Source organism: Megalops cyprinoides, chromosome 3 (genome assembly GCF_013368585.1).
Source record: "Megalops cyprinoides isolate fMegCyp1 chromosome 3, fMegCyp1.pri, whole genome shotgun sequence".
Classification (NCBI taxonomy): Eukaryota; Metazoa; Chordata; class Actinopteri; order Elopiformes; family Megalopidae; genus Megalops; species Megalops cyprinoides.
The window spans coordinates 42,209,147-42,227,254 of NC_050585.1; the positions used below are offsets into that span (position 1 = coordinate 42,209,147).

The window sequence follows — 18,108 nt, forward strand, 5'->3', positions numbered from 1 at the left end:
CAATACATCAATAGCAGAAGGACACAAAGACCACTTCCTCCCCATGAGTTCCACGTTAGCTTCCAGTCTGAAGTTCCTGTTTCCACGTCAACAGGACTAGTCCAGTGCAGCACCTAATGATAGTTCCACTTCCTCCCCGTTTGAAATCCCTTGTCCCGGCTCTGTGCCGTGACCTATATGCATTGAGGATGACACAATGTTGAAAAGGCTGCGTCCTGTAACCACACCAATTGGCTTTCTGAATGGCGAGAATTTCTTTGGAATTTTTCATGCTTTGCTGTCGGTCATATATAAATGCACACATCATGTTAGGCACACGATTGCAAAACTCAACAGCAGACAAGCACCTGGTCTTCTCTCTCACTCAAGGTAGGAAGTATTCTGATGTTTTACTTTGCTGTTGTATTACAATATAATGATGAAACCAACCTTTGACTTAGAGATTAATGCTGACAGTCTGAAAGCAAGACAGAGCATTTATGCACTAATATGTTAGTATAAATTAATATACACAAATTGACACCTCACATTTAATTTGAGAAGAAAGCTGGCTGTGTTGATTATTGTTTCAAAGTTGTAAGTTTAGTAACTATTGGTTAGCCAGTAGCTTTTCTAATGAAACTGTAACAGAAATACAAGGATTTGCTTTCAAGTATATCAGTGGCTAAGGCTTTTGCCTTGATTGAAAGCTGAGCTCTGTGGCTTGGGTTCGATCCCAGCCGTATCATTTTCTGACAATGACCAGGAGCCCACAGCTGCAAATTAACTAGCTTTGTTCCTCTGAGGGTAAGGGTGGGTAGGTCAGCCAGCGTCTCCCCGTCCCACCGCTCTCAGGCACACTGCAATTCATCAGGCGTCTGTGAGTTGCTCGGGTGACGTTAGCAGGGTAGCGTCTATCCTCCAGTGAGCCCCTGCTCCACTGTAGCGCGCCATGTGAGTGTGTGACCACTGACTGCATGCGAGTGTGTTCACGGATTGCGTTTTTCCAGCTTCAGTGCTCCTGCAGTGGTCATTGCAGTGACACGAGCCTAGTGTGCAACTGGTGATACCAAAACAGTGTTGCATAAAGCGGGAAAATCATGAAGAAAGAAATATGGGAATTTGTGGCAAGGACAACAAATAAAAGATCCTCAGATAAACAACATTGTATGTACGCAGTCATTTGATGCATTTGTGCTTAGGGTAGTGATGTGCCATAGCAACCAAAGTTGTCATTGCAGTTTGTGACAGAAAAAATACAATTGTCATGGTAATTCTCATCTTTGAAGCAACAATGCTGCTACACTGTAACACTGTGCCAGCTAATCAACATGTCCTTGTGAATCCTGGAAAATTCATTCTAGAAGTTTCCTGAAATTCTTCCATTGTCTCCCTCTCTTTCCTCCAGATGAACCTTGTTTTACTCAGCGTCCTCCTTATCGCCCTGCAACAGGCACAGGGCAGCAGCAGCCAGCCCTGGCTTCTGAAACCAAACGGTGCATAATTCTCTCTCTTCCCTATGACATCACACCCACTCACTTGTTTGAATCTATTATTTACTCCTTTGTTTGTTCCCATGTATGGATTTTGGTCACATGATCTCAGATGTGAATGATGACCGTGTACACAGTGCGTGCCTTTATCTGTGATACTCCTCCACCGCTGAGAGTGACCGTGTTCCCACCTCTGCTCTGTGGGCTGCAGTGCTGGTCGTGGAGAAGGAGATGCAGAGCACCGTGGAGGTCCCGCTGATCTGTGGGGAGTCCTTCGAGGGAGCAGAGATCTCCTGGCGGAACGAGGGCGAGGAGCTGGGCCAGCGTGGGAACCGGATCACCGTCACCGTGGAGGAGATGATGGCGGGGAACTACACCTGCCATGACAGTGCCGGCGCCCTCCTCGGACACCAGCTGGTGCTGGTGCAGGTGCAGGGCGGCCAGAGGCAGAGGAAAATCCTGAAGGGGTCTGACAACGCAGGTACCCTGAACTGGGGTAGCGCAGAGTGTGTGTGTGTGTGTGTGTGTGTGTGTGTGTGTGTGTAGTGGTGAGAAAGAAAGGGTTGGGGATAGAGTGTGTATATGTGCGTGAATTAAAGGTCGGAGAGAGTGTGTGTGCATGTGTGTGTGTGTGTGTGTGTGTGAGAAAGGGAGAGGGTGAGGGGGTAGAGTGTGTTTAAATGTGTGAGCAAAAAAAAAAAGAGACAGCAGGAGAAGGTAAATGCATTAAAAGCAAAAGCTTGTGGGGCACTTTGCACAAATAAAAATAGGCTCCACAATATAAATATACCAATTACAGTGTGGCCCAAACTGTTTCAGAGAGTAACTGCTTTACAGGAGCCAGGACTGAGCCACCTAGTCAGCTCTCAGCACTAAATGGAACACACATCCATTTAGAGAAGCACAATTTAGCAGACGTATCTTACAAACGCAAAGTAATGCTACAAATAATGCATGTATGGTTTGATTAGGCCTCTTCCCATTGATAACAAGCATGTACAAAAGCACTCCTGCATTGTGAAGAACACCACAGATTACACAAATGTTTCAGTACATTTCAGTCATCCATACTCCCAACTCAGATATATGAATGAGCAAGCAAAATTGTCAGCATTACAGCAGGAGGGACACAGAACACCACTTACTGCCAGCATGCCATTGCCTGAGGGGAAAAGAGTGAGCAGCTAGCATGAAGGGAGATGGTGTGTGTGTGTGTGTGTGTGTGCGTGTGTGTGTGTGTGTGTGTGTGTGTGTGTGTGTATGTGTGTGTGTGTGTGTGTGTGTGTGTGTGTGTGTGTGTGTGTGTGCGTGTGTGTGTGCGTGTGTGTGTGGCAGGCTGTTTAGGGGACTGGATGGCTGAGAGATCAATTTATCTAAATCGCTCTGGTATGAAAAAAAAATGAATACAGAATACAAGTCATGTAGTATGTCCCCAGGCACAAGAAGGTTCTTGATGCAAGCAAATCGTCATTTTCAGACACAGGATCCTCAGACCTGTTCTTATATATGCAGGAACAGGCAATATTGAATAACAGTAATAATTACTGTGGTGCTTATGCTTATTTCATTTTGTACTTACTCAGACTACATAAAGTGCTCATCTAAAAACTATGGCGGAATTTTCCGCTGCTCGTGGCAGTGGAGCAACGAGAGGAAGGGATCTGTTGTGCTCATCAGTGCAACTCGGTACGTCAAATCCTCCAGCTTTCGCTCGCTGTGCACCTGCTGTTACTGTGCACCTCTTACTGAACACCTGGTCCCACATGGTGAAAACTTGTTAAATTGCAACTGCAACACTAAAACCTATTTGTCTGGAGATTTGTTGTCTGTGTGTAAACCAGTGTATGGCTCAGAGAGCATTTAAAGCACATTTTGCAGTTAGGGTACAACTGAACATACTACAGACTGCTGTGAGTAAGAGAAGTAAGAAAAGTCATTGGGATTTAATACTAGATTCAAATGGGACCAGCTGCATCCTTTTCTGCTATCATTTCTGTGTGCATATATGAGATGGCCATGTTGAAGGGTAGACCCAGTGCCTGACACAGCGGTTTCCCTCTGACAGTTCCTCAGATGGGAGAGACATCACCTGCACTCTGGACAGTGATGAGGCAGGAATCACCTGCACAGACCAGTTCCAATGCGCTTATTCAGAGGAACAGGACCACATTGAGCTCGAGGTGTACGTCAGATCCCTGTACCGCTTGGAGAAGTACTTCAGCAGCTTTTCCATCTCTGAAATAGGTGAGAAACCTAAAGTCCATCCCTTCCTTGAGCTCTGCTTAGTCCCCTGAGTCTTCAGAGTGTTCAGGCAAATGTGAATTCATGCATATGCATGTTTGCACTTGTGGTGTGCGGTCCTTTTTTACAATATGCGAGCATTGGTTGAAACATGCCTATGTTTTGAGGGTATTTCAACTTCTTGTTCCCTTCTGAAATGTTCGTGTTATGGCTTCTTTGATAGTGTAATGACTTCCAAATGTGTGCAAGCACTTCTGTGATCTCACCTCACATAGCACCTTCTGTAGTTGGTTACTGCTGAGATGCAAACGTTTTTAACAATTTATCTTTTGCTAAACGTTGCCCCCTTGAGGCAGTACAGGTACATGTTGAATTCTGAGGTTCACGCGTGCTCATCAGTACCGGACTTTTTCAGTAAACACCATAAGCAGAATACAGGCAGTAAACCCAGGAAATATGCAGTACCAGTCAAAATTATGGACCAAAATGTTATTCTTTATTATTACTTACTTACTATTTTCCAGATTTTTGAATAATAGCAAAGACATCTGTGACACACAGACTGTGAAATAACACAAATGGAATTGTGCAGTGACCAAAAAAAACAAAAAATTGTTGTTAAACAATTTTACATCTCTGATGTAATAAGACACAAACACATAAACATTTAATGCAATTCTTATACAGAAATGCAGTTTCTATGTTGCCTTTTTAATGTCCTGTCTTCAGAACGTCCTGTTCTACCACAGACATAATTATTTGTGTTTTGTACCCATCTTTACAACTGTAATAGCTTTTCCCCTTTCTGAAATAGCATGCTGCTCCATCATCTCTGACAACCTGGCAATGTACTTTTGTTGTACGTCATCAAAGACGTCCCCTTGGCAAAAAATAACCCCTCACAGTCTTTACAGGCACTGATAAATGCGTCAGTGTGTCAGCAGCCAGATTGTTTTCAAAGACACAGCAGAGCAACTGTAGTGGTTTTAGGCTTTCAAATGAATTTGCCACAGATTGTTAGAAATCATGGATTTTCAGTTGTGCAAATGAAAGACTTTGCTCTGATCAACTAGTGAGTTCATTTATGCAATGCTCTTTCAAGGTGTTTGATGCAGGCCTTGACAACATGTCAAACCAATGCTTTCATCAAACAATTTCCTGTTTAGCTAGAAGTCATTTTTGCTCATTAGTGTTTGCCACTTTGCTGCAAGTTAGTGACTATTTTTATTCACTCCATCCACACCACCAATTGTAACAAGACATCTTCCTGACTTTGTAGTCTAACACAAGCCAAAAGGGCAAAGCATCACCATACAAACCCATTCTTTGCAATCTTTCACCGGCCATTTGAAGTGCTTTTCCTCTATTCCTGCTCGCATTTTATGACTGGGTTGTGTGTGACGTTGGGAAGATCCATGACCTCTGCAACCTGTGTGAGGTCACAGTAGCCTAACCATTCAATGTGCCGCTTTGTGATGTCATGTGGATGTGATGCGAGTGGCGCGGACTCGGTTCTCATCATCCCTCTCCCCTTTGCTGCAACAGTGAAACCCGACAGTGTCCACATTGCGAAGCTCCAGGGAAGCACGTTCGAGCTGCAGTACCCGGAGACGTGGAGCGTGCCGGCATCCTTCTTCCCCCTCAGGTTTCACATAAAAGTCGTGCCCCATAAGAAAGACTGCGACTATGAGGCCCAAAGTCGAACCCAGGTAAGGCTGCCTGCAGACACGTCCTCCCACGTTCTTACCCCCGATTGGCTGTGTGCCCCCGGTATACCAATACAGTGCAGTAGGGCTCTCTCTCTGGGCAGGTGTTTGATATTAATGTGAGTATTCCCCTTGTTTCGCTGCTTGCCCAGGTGATCTTCACGCAGAACCAGACATTCTCAGTCAACAACAGAAGAGAGTTTCTCCTTTGTGTCAGGGCACAGGATCCCTTGTGCAACTCTGCCTGGAGCGAGTGGAGCAAATACGAGTAAGCAGACAGTTTCTGGTCATGTCGCCCTTTTTGTGTTCCATTTTTGCACATTCTGCACTTATGTATGTAGACACGAGCTAATGTTACACTGTGTAAGGGACTGACACATGTTTGAACATCATCAGCTTCGTCCTGTTAGTTTGGCTTTTCGTGTCAGACTGTTAGATGAGCTTTTTGAAAGTTACTCTGGACACAAGTGTCTGCCAAATGACAGCGTGTAATGCAAAGCCATTAGCAATGTGAGGTAAAAACATTAAGACACATGCTAAGCATGCCAGCATGAAATTCCTCCCTTCACATTATGAGTTTCGCTGTTATTATTATTACTATAAAGTTCCTCTAACCATTCCATAATTTTATCGTTTGTGAATCTGCTGTTTTTAGCCAGTATCTGATGTCAGTGCAAATAAGAATGATGTGGCTCTTCAATGTTCAGTGCAACCATGGAATTCTGGGTAAATAATACTAACATTCCAATTGTGTGGCAGGGAGAAAACAGACTAATGTACACAGACTGGTAAGAGGTGCAAAGTATTTTAGCCTTATTATGGCTGATGATTTTCATTGCCGTATTCCTAATCACATATAGTACAAAGTTATATTCAAAGGCTTATTCCAGGAACAGAACGTGATTTTCTTTTTAACTTTGCATTACAGGGAGAAGAAAGGGAAGACCCAGAGAGAGAAAAGGAAGTAGACCCATGTGACTGGTCCAACAAGGTCATGAGTGGCCCGTGATCGTCCAGAGCTGCTTTGCTATTTATTCATTATTTATTATTGCTATATTTTAATTTTTTTGTTAATTTATTCCATTACCCTGCACCAAGCAGAGGTAAAATAAATGAAAATAAAGTTATAGGATAAAAAAAGTTTATTCAAGACGTGTGTCATTTTTCAGAACATCATATATTCTCTGTGAGAATGTAAGGAGTTCACTTCTCAGTTGGACTCAATTCTGAATTTCGACCTGGTGAAATGGTTGAAGTTTTCAGCAAATACACGCACATTTTTTTACACTTCGATCTTAACTGCGATGCAGTTCAACTCAAGTGGTTGTGACCAAAATCAATAGAAAATGAAATTGTACAATCAGCAGTATCTGTACCCATATTAGAAAATAAAGACAAAATCCAGCAATCTTTCAGCCCAGCTACACACCATTTTGCCAAAGTGCTCTTAGCACTGTGTCAAGCCTGGTCTTGAATTTCAACAAATACAGCACTATGATATCTACACATAATCCCAAATTTAGCAGTGACTGACATTAAAGAAAAAATATTGTGCAAGAAAGAAAAAAATCCTGAATATTAATCCTGAATATATTCTTCAACTCAGGGTTAAGGACAAAGTGCCATTGTGGTTTGATTAAATCATATCAGCACATACTGGCAGGCTAAACCCTGTAAACTAGAGAACCTAACTGTTTCTCCACACCTCCATTCCTAATAGCAGCAGCTAGGGGTGACAGGAGTGTGGTCTCATGTAAACACCCAGCCACATAAATGGATGAAATACGAAATGTTATTTGGTCTGGACAAGGGAGACAGCTAAGCAAATAAAGAATGCTGTGTCGCTGAACTTTTCACCATCTGGTCCCAGAGACCTGAGAGAATGAAAAGGCAAACAAGTGGAATGGGGTTTTAGCTTTCCGAGGGGGTCCACTGGCACTTGTGTTCCAACACGACCGACGCTCCAACTTTCACACTTCGAACGGTCATCAAAATCCCTGAGAGTGCTTAACTCTAGTTACAGAACAACTGCAACTACCTTACCATGGCTTTACATGTGGAGTTTAGACCCCCACAACATCAAACTCCCCTCACAACTGGAATGACTGTTACCGGGTTTAATCCTTGACAACAGCCAATGCACTTGCAATGGGAATTCAGCAGTCTGAACCTCGGTAATTGCAACTGGCTCAAAAAATTTCAGTATTAAAAACGTTATCTGTGTCTATATTAGACGAACTGAAGTGCTGCTTTGCTTAATAATACAACTGATTGCCGAGGTGAAGCTAACCTAAGCCTCCTACTCTAAAATGCATAACACCTCTATGACCACTCATGCTCTGATCCACGTGCACTGCTTAAACAGAGGGCAGGAAAGGATGGCATGCCCAACACTATTTTCACTAACAGGAAAAAAAAAAAAAAAAAAAAAAAAAAAAACCATTAAAAAAAATCACGCTAGCCATTATTTAAACTATAACAAGCTGTAAATCACTGACACATCAAGATGGATTTCAACTACACCTCCCAGTTTTTTGTTTTTTTTTCTCTGTTGTTCATATCATACTCAGGTAACTCAGCTCGCAAGCAATAATTAGTGTCTTTTGAAAGAAACGCACTGACAAGTAGTGTAAAAAGATTGATATTTTTTATTTACAGTCAGGATATGCCCCAGTAGGTATCAGATGCACATGTGTAACATTTTTTTCAGGGCTGATACAGGCTGAGGGTGAAATTTTAATATGGATACAGGGCAGGGCAATTCTGGGTGTGCCTAATACAGCGGTATTTCAGTATGTGGCAAACTTTGGTACAGTCGCTTCAGAATATGACAAGCTGAAAAAATAAACCAGTCCAGTCAAAAATAAATACTGATTTGGTAACTGACACAGGTACCAGAAGTGCAATGTTATTGATCCATGAGGCCAGATGATGTCCGGAATGAACCAAAGTACATCTAAGCGTGACTGAGTCTTTCTCTGACAAACACAGTAGCTCCCAGATATACACACACACACACAAACACACACAAACAAACACACAAACAAACACACACACACACACACACACACACACACACACAAACACACGCCAGGCCTCGGCAGATCCAACATGCCTGTGAGAAGGCAGCCAGCACAGACATGCGACATAACCCAAAACAAGTGCAGAATAAGTACTTCCTGTCTGATTGTTTTGTGAGCAGGGTGTAGCCCACTGGAAACAGAAATAAACATTGGCTCTTTTGCGTGACAACAGACACAAATTCCCATGGACCAGGCATGCAGCACTCTTGCTGACTGGATGATTGAAGAAGGAAAAAAACAACACTAAATAAAATTAATTTTTCTGCCCATTCCATAGAGTGAAGATTTCCCTTTTCTTAGCTTAGCCTGCTTGGTAATTACATTTGGCTCCTGTTAATTTCATATGTTCAGGGCAGTTGGGACAATATGCATTTAAATAGAATATTCTCATAAAAGGTGTAGATAAATTAATTTCTCATTAGAATGAGAAAACCTCCACAATATGCAATAAAACAAAGTATTCAATCATTCATTACGCAATTATATCGAGCTGCCATCAACCAAAAAGGTACAAACTTGCAGCATGCAAACTTGCACATTATATGGCATACAATTTTCTCTATGCAGATTTCAGCCTGTCAGGAATTACATCAAATCATCCATCTGTCAGTCATAGAAATCATCCAATCAGCAAGGGCCAAGGCTGGGGGAATAGGCACCCATTAACAGACATGCAGCCAGAGCCAGTAACAAACAGCATTCTTTCAAGTAGGTGGAGGTCATTAAAGGCCATATCCAAATGACATTTAGCTGCAACAATGCTGCCTCCAACAAGACAATGCGAGTCCTACCCTTCCATTAGGTATTCAACAAGCTGGACATGTCCAACCATTCAGAAATGGAGCTGCAGTACCGCCCTGTTTCTAAATCTTCAGTGGCTTGCATTTGGTATTCCTGTATTGCAGGTATTGTGCTTTGGTTAGTGCCCATTAACTGAGAGAGTGGTTTATGGAAAATCAGTGCAGTTTTCCAAAAGGAAAACCTTCTCTCAAAAGGACTGAGGAAAGGGCCTTTAGCTTCTGTGCTCTGATACAGTGCGAACTTGACAATTTCCCATTTAACACAAGCTCCTCCTGCTGCAATCTGCTCAGATGGGAGTCAGGCAACCTTAAGTTCATGCAAGAACTCACCTGCTGGTTTCTGGACAGGTCTGTGTCAAGATCTCAGGTGTCAGGGCACATTTCCACTCATCTGAGATCAGCTGTACCTCAGGAGATCTGGAGCAGTTTCCAAAGCAAACTGACCCAGGCCAACTACATGTTCACTGACCCTAGACTTAATAAGCTCTCAGCCCAAGACCAGGAGGCCCTGCCTGTGTCTGATGAATGACAAAAATCATACGCACAGGTCCCTAAAACATGAACTCTAAAGATCAGCTGCAGTTGATGCAGAAACCTCCATTCAGAGAGACCTCACGTCTTTCGCGTTTCTGAAGTTTGTGATGTCACTTTCAAGAGCTTTAATTAGCACACATGCAACTTGCACAAACAATGTGTTTTCAAAAATGCAACAGTGCAAATGGCAAAATAAAGGTTCTGAAAAATTACCAGACCATTACAGTACAGCTGTGAAATGCTTCTGAATGTTTTGCCACTGCTTATTTATCAGGGAAAAAAGTTAATTGCCACTAACTGATAATTAAGTGATGTAGCTAATCTCATTTTTTTTCAAATGAGGCTGACCACTCTCTGCCACAAGCACACCAAGTTTTATTCTGTCTTGGCAGGGGGTGCAATGGCTGACTGTAGCCAGCTAATGACAACACTGGCCAGCAAGTACAAAATAATTACAGCATGCCAGCCCACCGTATTAAATATAACACATTATGATACTAATATCTAATAATGCTTGAATCCTGCTTTTTTCTGTTACTGTTGACCAAAAGTAACACATTAGCCTGTTAGCTTGCTAGAAGGACACCCTGTAAATGCAGAATAAATACACCTGTGTCTGTACACTCTACCTAAACAGATACATTTGTAACTCCTGTGTATGTCCATTGTGATTGTTAGACAAGTTTAATGACAGAAGCCGCAAACAAATGCAAGTACTATACAACTACGTGCACATGCACAGTAGTTACAGTGCACCTGTATAGGTACTGAGTCAATACACAAGAATTATGACCACTTGATGTAAAACGGGACCGATATTTTGAATTTTCAAATTTTGAAGTGGCACCATCGCTCCAATCCTGCTCCACTGAAGGATAGAGAGTTGTAGTGTCATATCTTTGTACCGCTAGCTGGTTGGCTATTTAAACATATGTGTGAAAGGGAGGGGGAGGCATATCTTTCAGTTAGCTTCAGCAAACACCTGAGCACCTGGCTCACAATTCACATCACCTGTGAAATATTGCATAACATTGCCTAGAGAACACAAAGTTAAACCAAAAACGTACCCTGCCTACTCTTCCACTTCCTCAAAACACACCTAGTGTCAAAAAAGAAACTTTTCTTAGAAACAAAGAAAAATGCTCAACAATGTAGGTTTCAGTTTCAACAAAACATTTCCCCCTCCATCTCTCAAAAAGCACAAACGACATAAACCAATGATGTCTTACAAAGACGCAGTTCCACACATCTTCAAAAAAAAAAAAAAAGAAACAAATATATCGTTGAGAACTTCAAATAGCTTCAGTCAATTCTATTTTTCAGGTTTTTATCTCAAAAAGAACAAAGCGCTCCCATCAAGCCAACTGCTCACACTCAGCTGCTGGGATGGCCACTAAAGAATATATCAGCTAACACGCCATCTTAGAACGTGGGGGGGGGGACAAAAAAATACAACAGCAAAAGGTATTTGGTTTGAACACAGCCGAGGTCCACATGCTTCAACGACAATGAGGCTGCCCAAACTCTCTGGAAGGTTTCCTGCAAGCCCCATACGGGGGGGGGGGGGGATCCCAGTCACCCCAACCTATCCCAGAACAATACCACCGGCAACTAACTTAAAAAAAAAAAAAGCTATTTACAGCAAACTACAGTGCACCAAACTCACCATTTCCTCTCTGTGAGAGCCCGAGACAGCCGAATCAGCTTTGCTTCGAGGAAAGGTAGGAAAGGGGGAGAAAAAAAAAATAAAATAAAGACAAGACAAGGAACACAAGAGGTACAGTGAGGAGGCAAAAACATGCCAAGTCTCCCTCACAGCTTTGACTGAATGCGTACAGCAATTCAGACGGTCTCATGTGCACCGAAATGGTGTGGTCATCACACTTGATCATGGGCCTCCATGCCCCTGCTGTTGGGGCAACGGATGTAAACTGAGTGGGGGGGGGGGGTGCTTGGGTTAGGACCAGAGAGGCCAGGTCCCGGCAGGCGAGCCGATGCGTGTCAGTCACTGATGTGCTGTGACTGCTGAGTGTGCGTGCGTGCGTTGGAGCCCGGAGGGAGAGTTTGGGCCTCGACCGTGTAAAAATGGAACACTGAATGAAAGAAAAACAACACAGACGGGGGGCGTTGGCCAGCAGCAGGCCTCTGGCATGGGCTCGAGTGTCCAGCACTGCCCCGTCATGAGGGAGGATCCGCACACGCACACACGCGCCCAGCAGGGGGGCGCACTACTGGCTCTGTTTCTTGGAGAGGTACCTGCAGGCACAACCCAATCATGCGACAGAATAAGGAACTCCTGCAACAGACCGTGCAAAGTCTTACCATATATACAGCGCCTTCCATCTGTATTCATAACTCTGATCAAAAATGTTAAAATAAATAGTTATTTTTTCAGTGTCTTGTAATGTCACAATTTAATCTTAACAGCATTGCAGAGACCAAGTTCACATTGTTCATATTTATTTACACCCCTGAAACAGTATTTTGTAATTCAGGGGTATAAATAAGTACCAAGAACAGAGTACATGTCTACATAGAGACTGGGGCTTTGTGCAGAATGCGCTGGGCATGGGCAGGATGAATAATGGCAAACTGCACATACCTTTCCCAGTGTTTGTGGTTGAGTCCTGAAAAGTCGTCCAGTTTGGCGATCTCTTTCAGGTACTGGGACAGTTTGAAGAGCTCCTTGTCCTTTTCGCGGTTTAGGTGTGCTTTCATGAAGGGGCGGATCTACAGTTAAAGGGAGGCGTTGTTTAGACAGGGTCAACTGTAATCAAAGGTTTCCACTGCACAGGGCATTGAGTAATCTACCATCTGAACAATTAGTTAGAATGGATATACAGGGACATACAGCTGGACCTCCACATTACAGCGGTATAGAGTCACATTACAGTGGTACAGAGCCATGTGTTCTGACATTTATAGGACTTTCTCAGTAACATTAAATTGGAGGTGTACCATTTGCTGTGCTCGACCAGATCTTGCCCTTAATCTTGTTACATTCCTGAATTCCAGGATCAGGTGAAAAGATTACACTACACAACTGTCACGGATCGCTTGAAAAATTTGTTCAACCCTTGTAGTTATTTTTTCTTCCCCGGGGCTCAGGCGGAGCGTGACCAGACGTCCCCACTGTACCTTCAGGCCATTTTGGGGGTTCATGAGGAAGTTTCTGCCGATGTCGTCGAACATGATTGTGTTCTTTTTGTTGTAGAACTCGCCGTACTTGCCCCATATGACTCCCAGCGGCTTCACCTGAAAGGGCAACACTGTATACGAACACTGCCGACACAGAGCAAACAGCTGCAGGGGGGGTCATTTTCAGAATGGGGGGTGGGGGGGGTGCGCGAACAAGCAGGAGTGCAGACTGACCTCCACTACGCCCCTCTTGGGGGTGTGCACCGTGATCATGGCCGCGCTGTCCAGCATGAAGGTGATCTTGTAGTTGGGGTTGTCAGTCACTCCCAGCTCCTGCAACACAGAAGAGCTCAGTCAGACCCCGACGTATGACCGTGTGAGGTTGTTATTAGTCAATCATATGGCAGGACAATGCTGACAACTGACTGTGCTGGCAACCATGACAATGTCTGTGTATACATATGCATTCTCTGACGCAAGCTCAACTAATATGTACCATGAAAATTTTAAATAAGACAAAAAACAGCTCTCCCCTACTTTGTAGATACCCCTGCCCACTCTTTTAAGTAAAACAGAGACAGAGACTTGATCCATCTCATGAGCCAACACCACCGCTAACACATCCCTGTCCATGAGTTTCCCTGCCCTTCTCCGTTTAATGACGGACGGAGAACCTGGACTATGCCCTCTACAGGCATGCAGACCAGTAGACAATACAAATGCTCACATACACAAATTTCTCAGGAAATATTGTCAAAATGACAGATAATATAAAAACAATCAAGCGTCGACTTACTTTCATTTTAGCATCAATCCACTTCATGCTGGTCGCAGCTATTGAGAAAGAAAACAAAACAAAGTGTCACTGACACGTCAGTTTTAAATGACAGAACGGATTTCTCTGTCTGACTTCAAATGAGACAAAAAAATAACAGACAGATGAAAATGTAACGTGGCTGCCGTGGCATATCTATTGGCCTGACGTGACATAGCAGTGTAGCATAGTGGTAAGGAGCAGGACTTGCAACCGAAAGGTCGCTGGTTTTATTCCCTGCTGTGGCACTGCTACCGTATCCTTGGGCGAGGTACTTAACCCAGAATTGCCTCAGTAAATATCCAGCTGTATAAATGGATAGCAGGTAGAAACTGTAACCTATGTAAATTGCCCTGGATAAGAGCAGTTGAGTGACAATAATGTAATGCATTATGGATTATCCGATTATCATGTGACAGTAAAGTGTTCAGTAATGTGGGGTGACAGTGTAGCATAGTGATATGGAAGAGGGTTTGTAATCAAGTGGTTGCCAGCTGGACTCCCCACTGGCACATTGCTACAGTACTCCTAAGCAAGGTACTTAACATTTAGCTTTATGAACATACCTTTATAAATGGATAAAATGTAACCTATGTAAGTTGTTCTGGATAAAAATGCCTGCTAAATGATAATAATTCAATGTAACTTACACCAGATGACGATGTCGTAGTCCTCGTAGGCAGCTGTCAGGAACTCGTGCAGAAAGGGCCTCATCAGCTCCTGCCCCGTCTCAGCACAGGACTTGTGGTCTGAGGGAAGTTTCCGGAAAAAAAGGGTAAATAAATTCTCAGAGGCTGTGACTGAGGGAGAGAAAAATGTCTGTAAAAACTATATAAAATGAATATAAAAACAACTGTGGATATAATGCTCAACAGCGCACTCCAGAGCTGAAGAACACACACTATTCCAAGAAATGTCTTGCTTTGTTTTCAAAGCTCATTAAATACTTCCAGCAAACACAATTATGATTACCATGTCCTTATCGCTACCTCATTTAAAAGCAATTGATTTGATTAAATTATGAGTGACATCTTCACGCTGTGGAGATATATTAATTTACGACATGTGTGAAATGATATCGTTCAGCTTGCATCATTTATATTAGTGCACCGATTTGAGGGAGGCAGCCTCATCCCTCCTCAAGGCTATTTAATGAAACAGAGCAGATTTCCAGGTACAGCCTGACCTAACACCCATCTCTGCCCACTGCAGTATGAAACCACTGCCCCTCAGAAAAGGCAGCCTAAAGTGTGGTATGTTTTTTAAGGGTGCAACAGCTTTTCACTAACTGGTATACATATGCATTCTCACTAACTGGTATACATATGTATTCTCGCCTCCCCCCCCCCACCCTACCCACTGCTGACCCAGTTGCAGGTGTTAGGGATACACCCAGGAACTGACCGAACAAAGTGTAATCCACATCCAGGACCAGCAGCCTCTTCCCCTCCCTTGGAGGGTTTAGCTCTTCCACTTTGTACTCTTTAACCCGGCGGGCGATCTTCGCCAAGTTCTCCTCCCTTCACACACACACACACACGCACACACACACACACGCACGCACATACACACGTACGCACACACACACACACAACCAGACCCACAAACACAGAGAGAGAAGCAAAAGGAGATGAACCCTGCAGTAAACACACACACACAGCATTACCACATCCCTGATTATCTACTCGGGGGTTGAAGGCTTGCCACCAGAAACACTGGACGGGACAGGGTCTGTCATTCCTCTGCGCAGCTGTACACTCACTCCTTGCAGTGCACTAATGCGTGGGATGTGTCAACACCAATTTTAGCAAAAAGCCACTTACAGAAATACCCACCTGTTCTCTACCTCTATGACCTCTTCCTCAATGTCAAAGTCATTGATGACATCGTCATTCTCAGGGGGAGGGGCCAAAACGTCTTCCTGCACAAGAGGAAATACGGAAATGATACGGGGGTCTCTTGGTTCTCTAAAAGAAAGGTGAACCTGTTGCGGGCCCAGTGGAGCTGCAGTAGTGTAGCATAGAGGGCGGCAGCAGGGATCATAACCAAAAGGTTGCTAGTTCGTTTCCCAGCTGGGGCACTACTGCTGTACCCTTGGGCAAGGCACTTATCCATTTATACACATGGATTCTGGGTTAACATGTATAAAATTGTAACCTATACATTGCTCTGGAATAAGAATGTCTACTACATGACTAATGTAATGTAATGTAATATAATATATATATATATAGCCAATCATAACCATAACTCATAACCAGTATACCCAATATGGACTTGTAACCAGAACATTGTAAATTCAAGCCCCCAGTAGGACGCTGTTGGACACGGCCGTATTATACACTTGTGTACCTATATGCTTTGGAGTCGCACTGGACAAGTGTTTCTATCAGTTGACTAAATGTTCATGAGTGCAGCTCAAGAAAACACATGCACCCCAACAGCACGGCATGTGGCACTGCAGGACACAGACGGAGGCACCAACCAGGCTCTCCTCCCTGCTTCCCATCATCATGATTTTGGTGTTCGGCTTCAGCTTCAAGGTGCCCAGCTTAATGTCATCCTCCGCTGGTTTTCCTGCCAAAAAGATGGACTGACTCACACAGAGCAGGAGCTCCCATTTCCTGGCTCACTAAGCAGAGGGCTATAATGTCATCTGACCATGCTAACACCACCAGCCTTGTGAGTTTTGAGAATTCTAGTAATGTGGCACTTAGATATCAATCTGAGCTGCAGTCCTGCTGATTGATGACAGGGGGGCCTGATTTAAACAAGGACATCAGTATTGCCATAACTTAGGTGGAAATGAATTGTCATTTTCTCCTCAAGAACACGCTTCCATCGCAATGACACGTAAAGCACTTGAAACGTAGCGGCTTAAAGATCAAACGTCTGGCGCCGTTAGTAAATAAAAAAGACCGCAATAGCAAATTACAGACCAATGCTATGGCGACCGAGCCCTACTACAAAGGGACCTACCTTTGACTTTCAAGCCCAGCAGCTTCTGTCGTTCCGGGAGGACGCCCGTCAGAGACTTGATGGATTGCTTGAGGTCCAACACGGTGTCCTCTTCGGACAACGTGCTGATGGAGTACTCCTGGCCACCCCATTTAATGATCACCGAGACGGACATCCTGCTGTGAAAACACTGGACAGACAAACACGGCGAAATGAGAAATCACACGTTACTTCCGACCAGCAACGTTAACGCTATAGCTGCACAGCAAATATGGCTGGCATGGACTTTTTAACTGCTAGATTGACGTCCGTCTGCCTTGTTCAGGTGTTACAAATAACCATCATAAACGTAACTAGCTAGCTACTTGTATGATTAAGAAACACAGTCTGTCTACAGTAGTGCTCTGTGCAAAATTAGGTCGTTTCAATAAGCATTTGCAACGTGACACGAAAACAACCGGTTCAGCTTTATTTTATTTTTAACTCCCGACGCGATCGCTGCAGCTTTCGGATAGAAAGACCTAAATACATAGTTAGACTATCTACGCAGCGGACAAACTCTGTGAGTCTGAGGGCCAATGGCCATAGAGTTAAAATATTACAAAGTGGCTATTTACAGTTTGTCCTTGGAGGGTTGGATAGTCCATCCATTCATTCGACAGTGCACCTAATAACGCAGTCAGCTAGCTAGCTACCAAGCGACATTGCACTTACTGAACGCACGTAACTAGCTAGCTAACTCGTGTTGTGGTAGTCTGGAATGGGTATCTTTCTCAAAATATTAAACAAATTAAACGGTATCTAAATCTATTCTTAGGTTGTCGCCTCCTCCTCCTTTTGCCTTTAGTACAGACAGAAGCCCATCCATTCATTCGTACCTAGTTACCATAGTCAATACAAATTTATCATTAGCTAGCAATAGCTACGTTGAATGGTGTCTGAATCGTTTTAATACGAAAGATCGCTCTTAATTTGTGCAACATTATTTGAATTGTCGTCAATACCCCATCAGAAGCGCCAGGCTTACATCATTTCAGACATTGCTTGTTAGCAACCTAGCAATGTATGTTTAAGACAGGGCCCATGGGCAGTAGCAGCTAGGCTATAAGGCAAATTCAAAGAAGCTAGCAATGCATCCGTACCAAACAATTGAAACTGCCACCAAACGCCTCCCGTGTAGCTGCTCAGGTGATTTAATGCAGAACGAATTAATTATTTCAATTTAATTTCATTCACCGTTGATTAGTCAGCAGTTTCTTCCTGTCTCCCAGAGATGCCCCGGTTTGTTTCCAATTGCCCGTAGAATTCAACTTCCTGTTGAATTGCCGGCTCTTGCCGCCAGAGGGAGACAGAGTAAATAAT

The 18,108-nt window shown here is 43.6% G+C and overlaps 2 protein-coding genes across 2 annotated transcripts; one reads left to right on the forward strand and one right to left on the reverse strand.

The window, feature by feature from the left end:
- The first annotated feature begins 291 nt into the window (after positions 1-291).
- On the forward strand, positions 292-5,691 carry LOC118774542 (interleukin-12 subunit beta-like). The gene is made up of 7 exons (XM_036523891.1): positions 292-369; positions 1,388-1,475; positions 1,684-1,953; positions 3,056-3,158; positions 3,538-3,716; positions 5,259-5,422; positions 5,572-5,691. Exons 2-7 carry the CDS (start codon positions 1,388-1,390, stop codon positions 5,689-5,691), a joined length of 924 nt encoding a protein of 307 aa, XP_036379784.1. The 5' UTR covers positions 292-369.
- Positions 5,692-11,274: 5,583 nt separating this feature from the next.
- On the reverse strand, positions 11,275-18,046 carry ublcp1 (ubiquitin-like domain containing CTD phosphatase 1). The gene is made up of 11 exons (XM_036525364.1): positions 17,983-18,046; positions 16,768-16,936; positions 16,274-16,365; positions 15,624-15,709; positions 15,193-15,308; positions 14,439-14,537; positions 13,771-13,808; positions 13,209-13,307; positions 12,975-13,091; positions 12,439-12,566; positions 11,275-12,092 (listed from the first exon to the last, which is right to left on the reverse strand). The coding sequence occupies exons 2-11, from the start codon at positions 16,919-16,921 to the stop codon at positions 12,065-12,067; spliced, it is 957 nt and encodes a 318-aa protein (XP_036381257.1). The 5' UTR covers positions 16,922-16,936; positions 17,983-18,046; the 3' UTR covers positions 11,275-12,064.
- Positions 18,047-18,108: the final 62 nt, after the last annotated feature.

Bases quoted from the DNA above. Each gene is read 5' to 3' on its own strand.
- ublcp1 (XM_036525364.1), bottom strand. From the start codon at position 16,921: ATGTCCGTCTCGGTGATCATTAAATGGGGTGGCCAGGAGTACTCCATC. The intron at 15,710-16,273 runs GTTGGTGCCTCC...CCTCTTGTGCAG, and splicing joins GAAGCAGGGAGGAGAGCCTG to GAAGACGTTTTGGCCCCTCC. The intron at 14,538-15,192 runs GTCAGTTCCTGG...AACTTCCCTCAG, and splicing joins TGTGGATTACACTTTGTTCG to ACCACAAGTCCTGTGCTGAG.
- LOC118774542 (XM_036523891.1), top strand. From the start codon at position 1,388: ATGAACCTTGTTTTACTCAGCGTCCTCCTTATCGCCCTGCAACAGGCA. The intron at 1,954-3,055 runs GTACCCTGAACT...GTACTTACTCAG, and splicing joins GAAGGGGTCTGACAACGCAG to ACTACATAAAGTGCTCATCT. The intron at 5,423-5,571 runs GTAAGGCTGCCT...CTGCTTGCCCAG, and splicing joins AGGCCCAAAGTCGAACCCAG to GTGATCTTCACGCAGAACCA.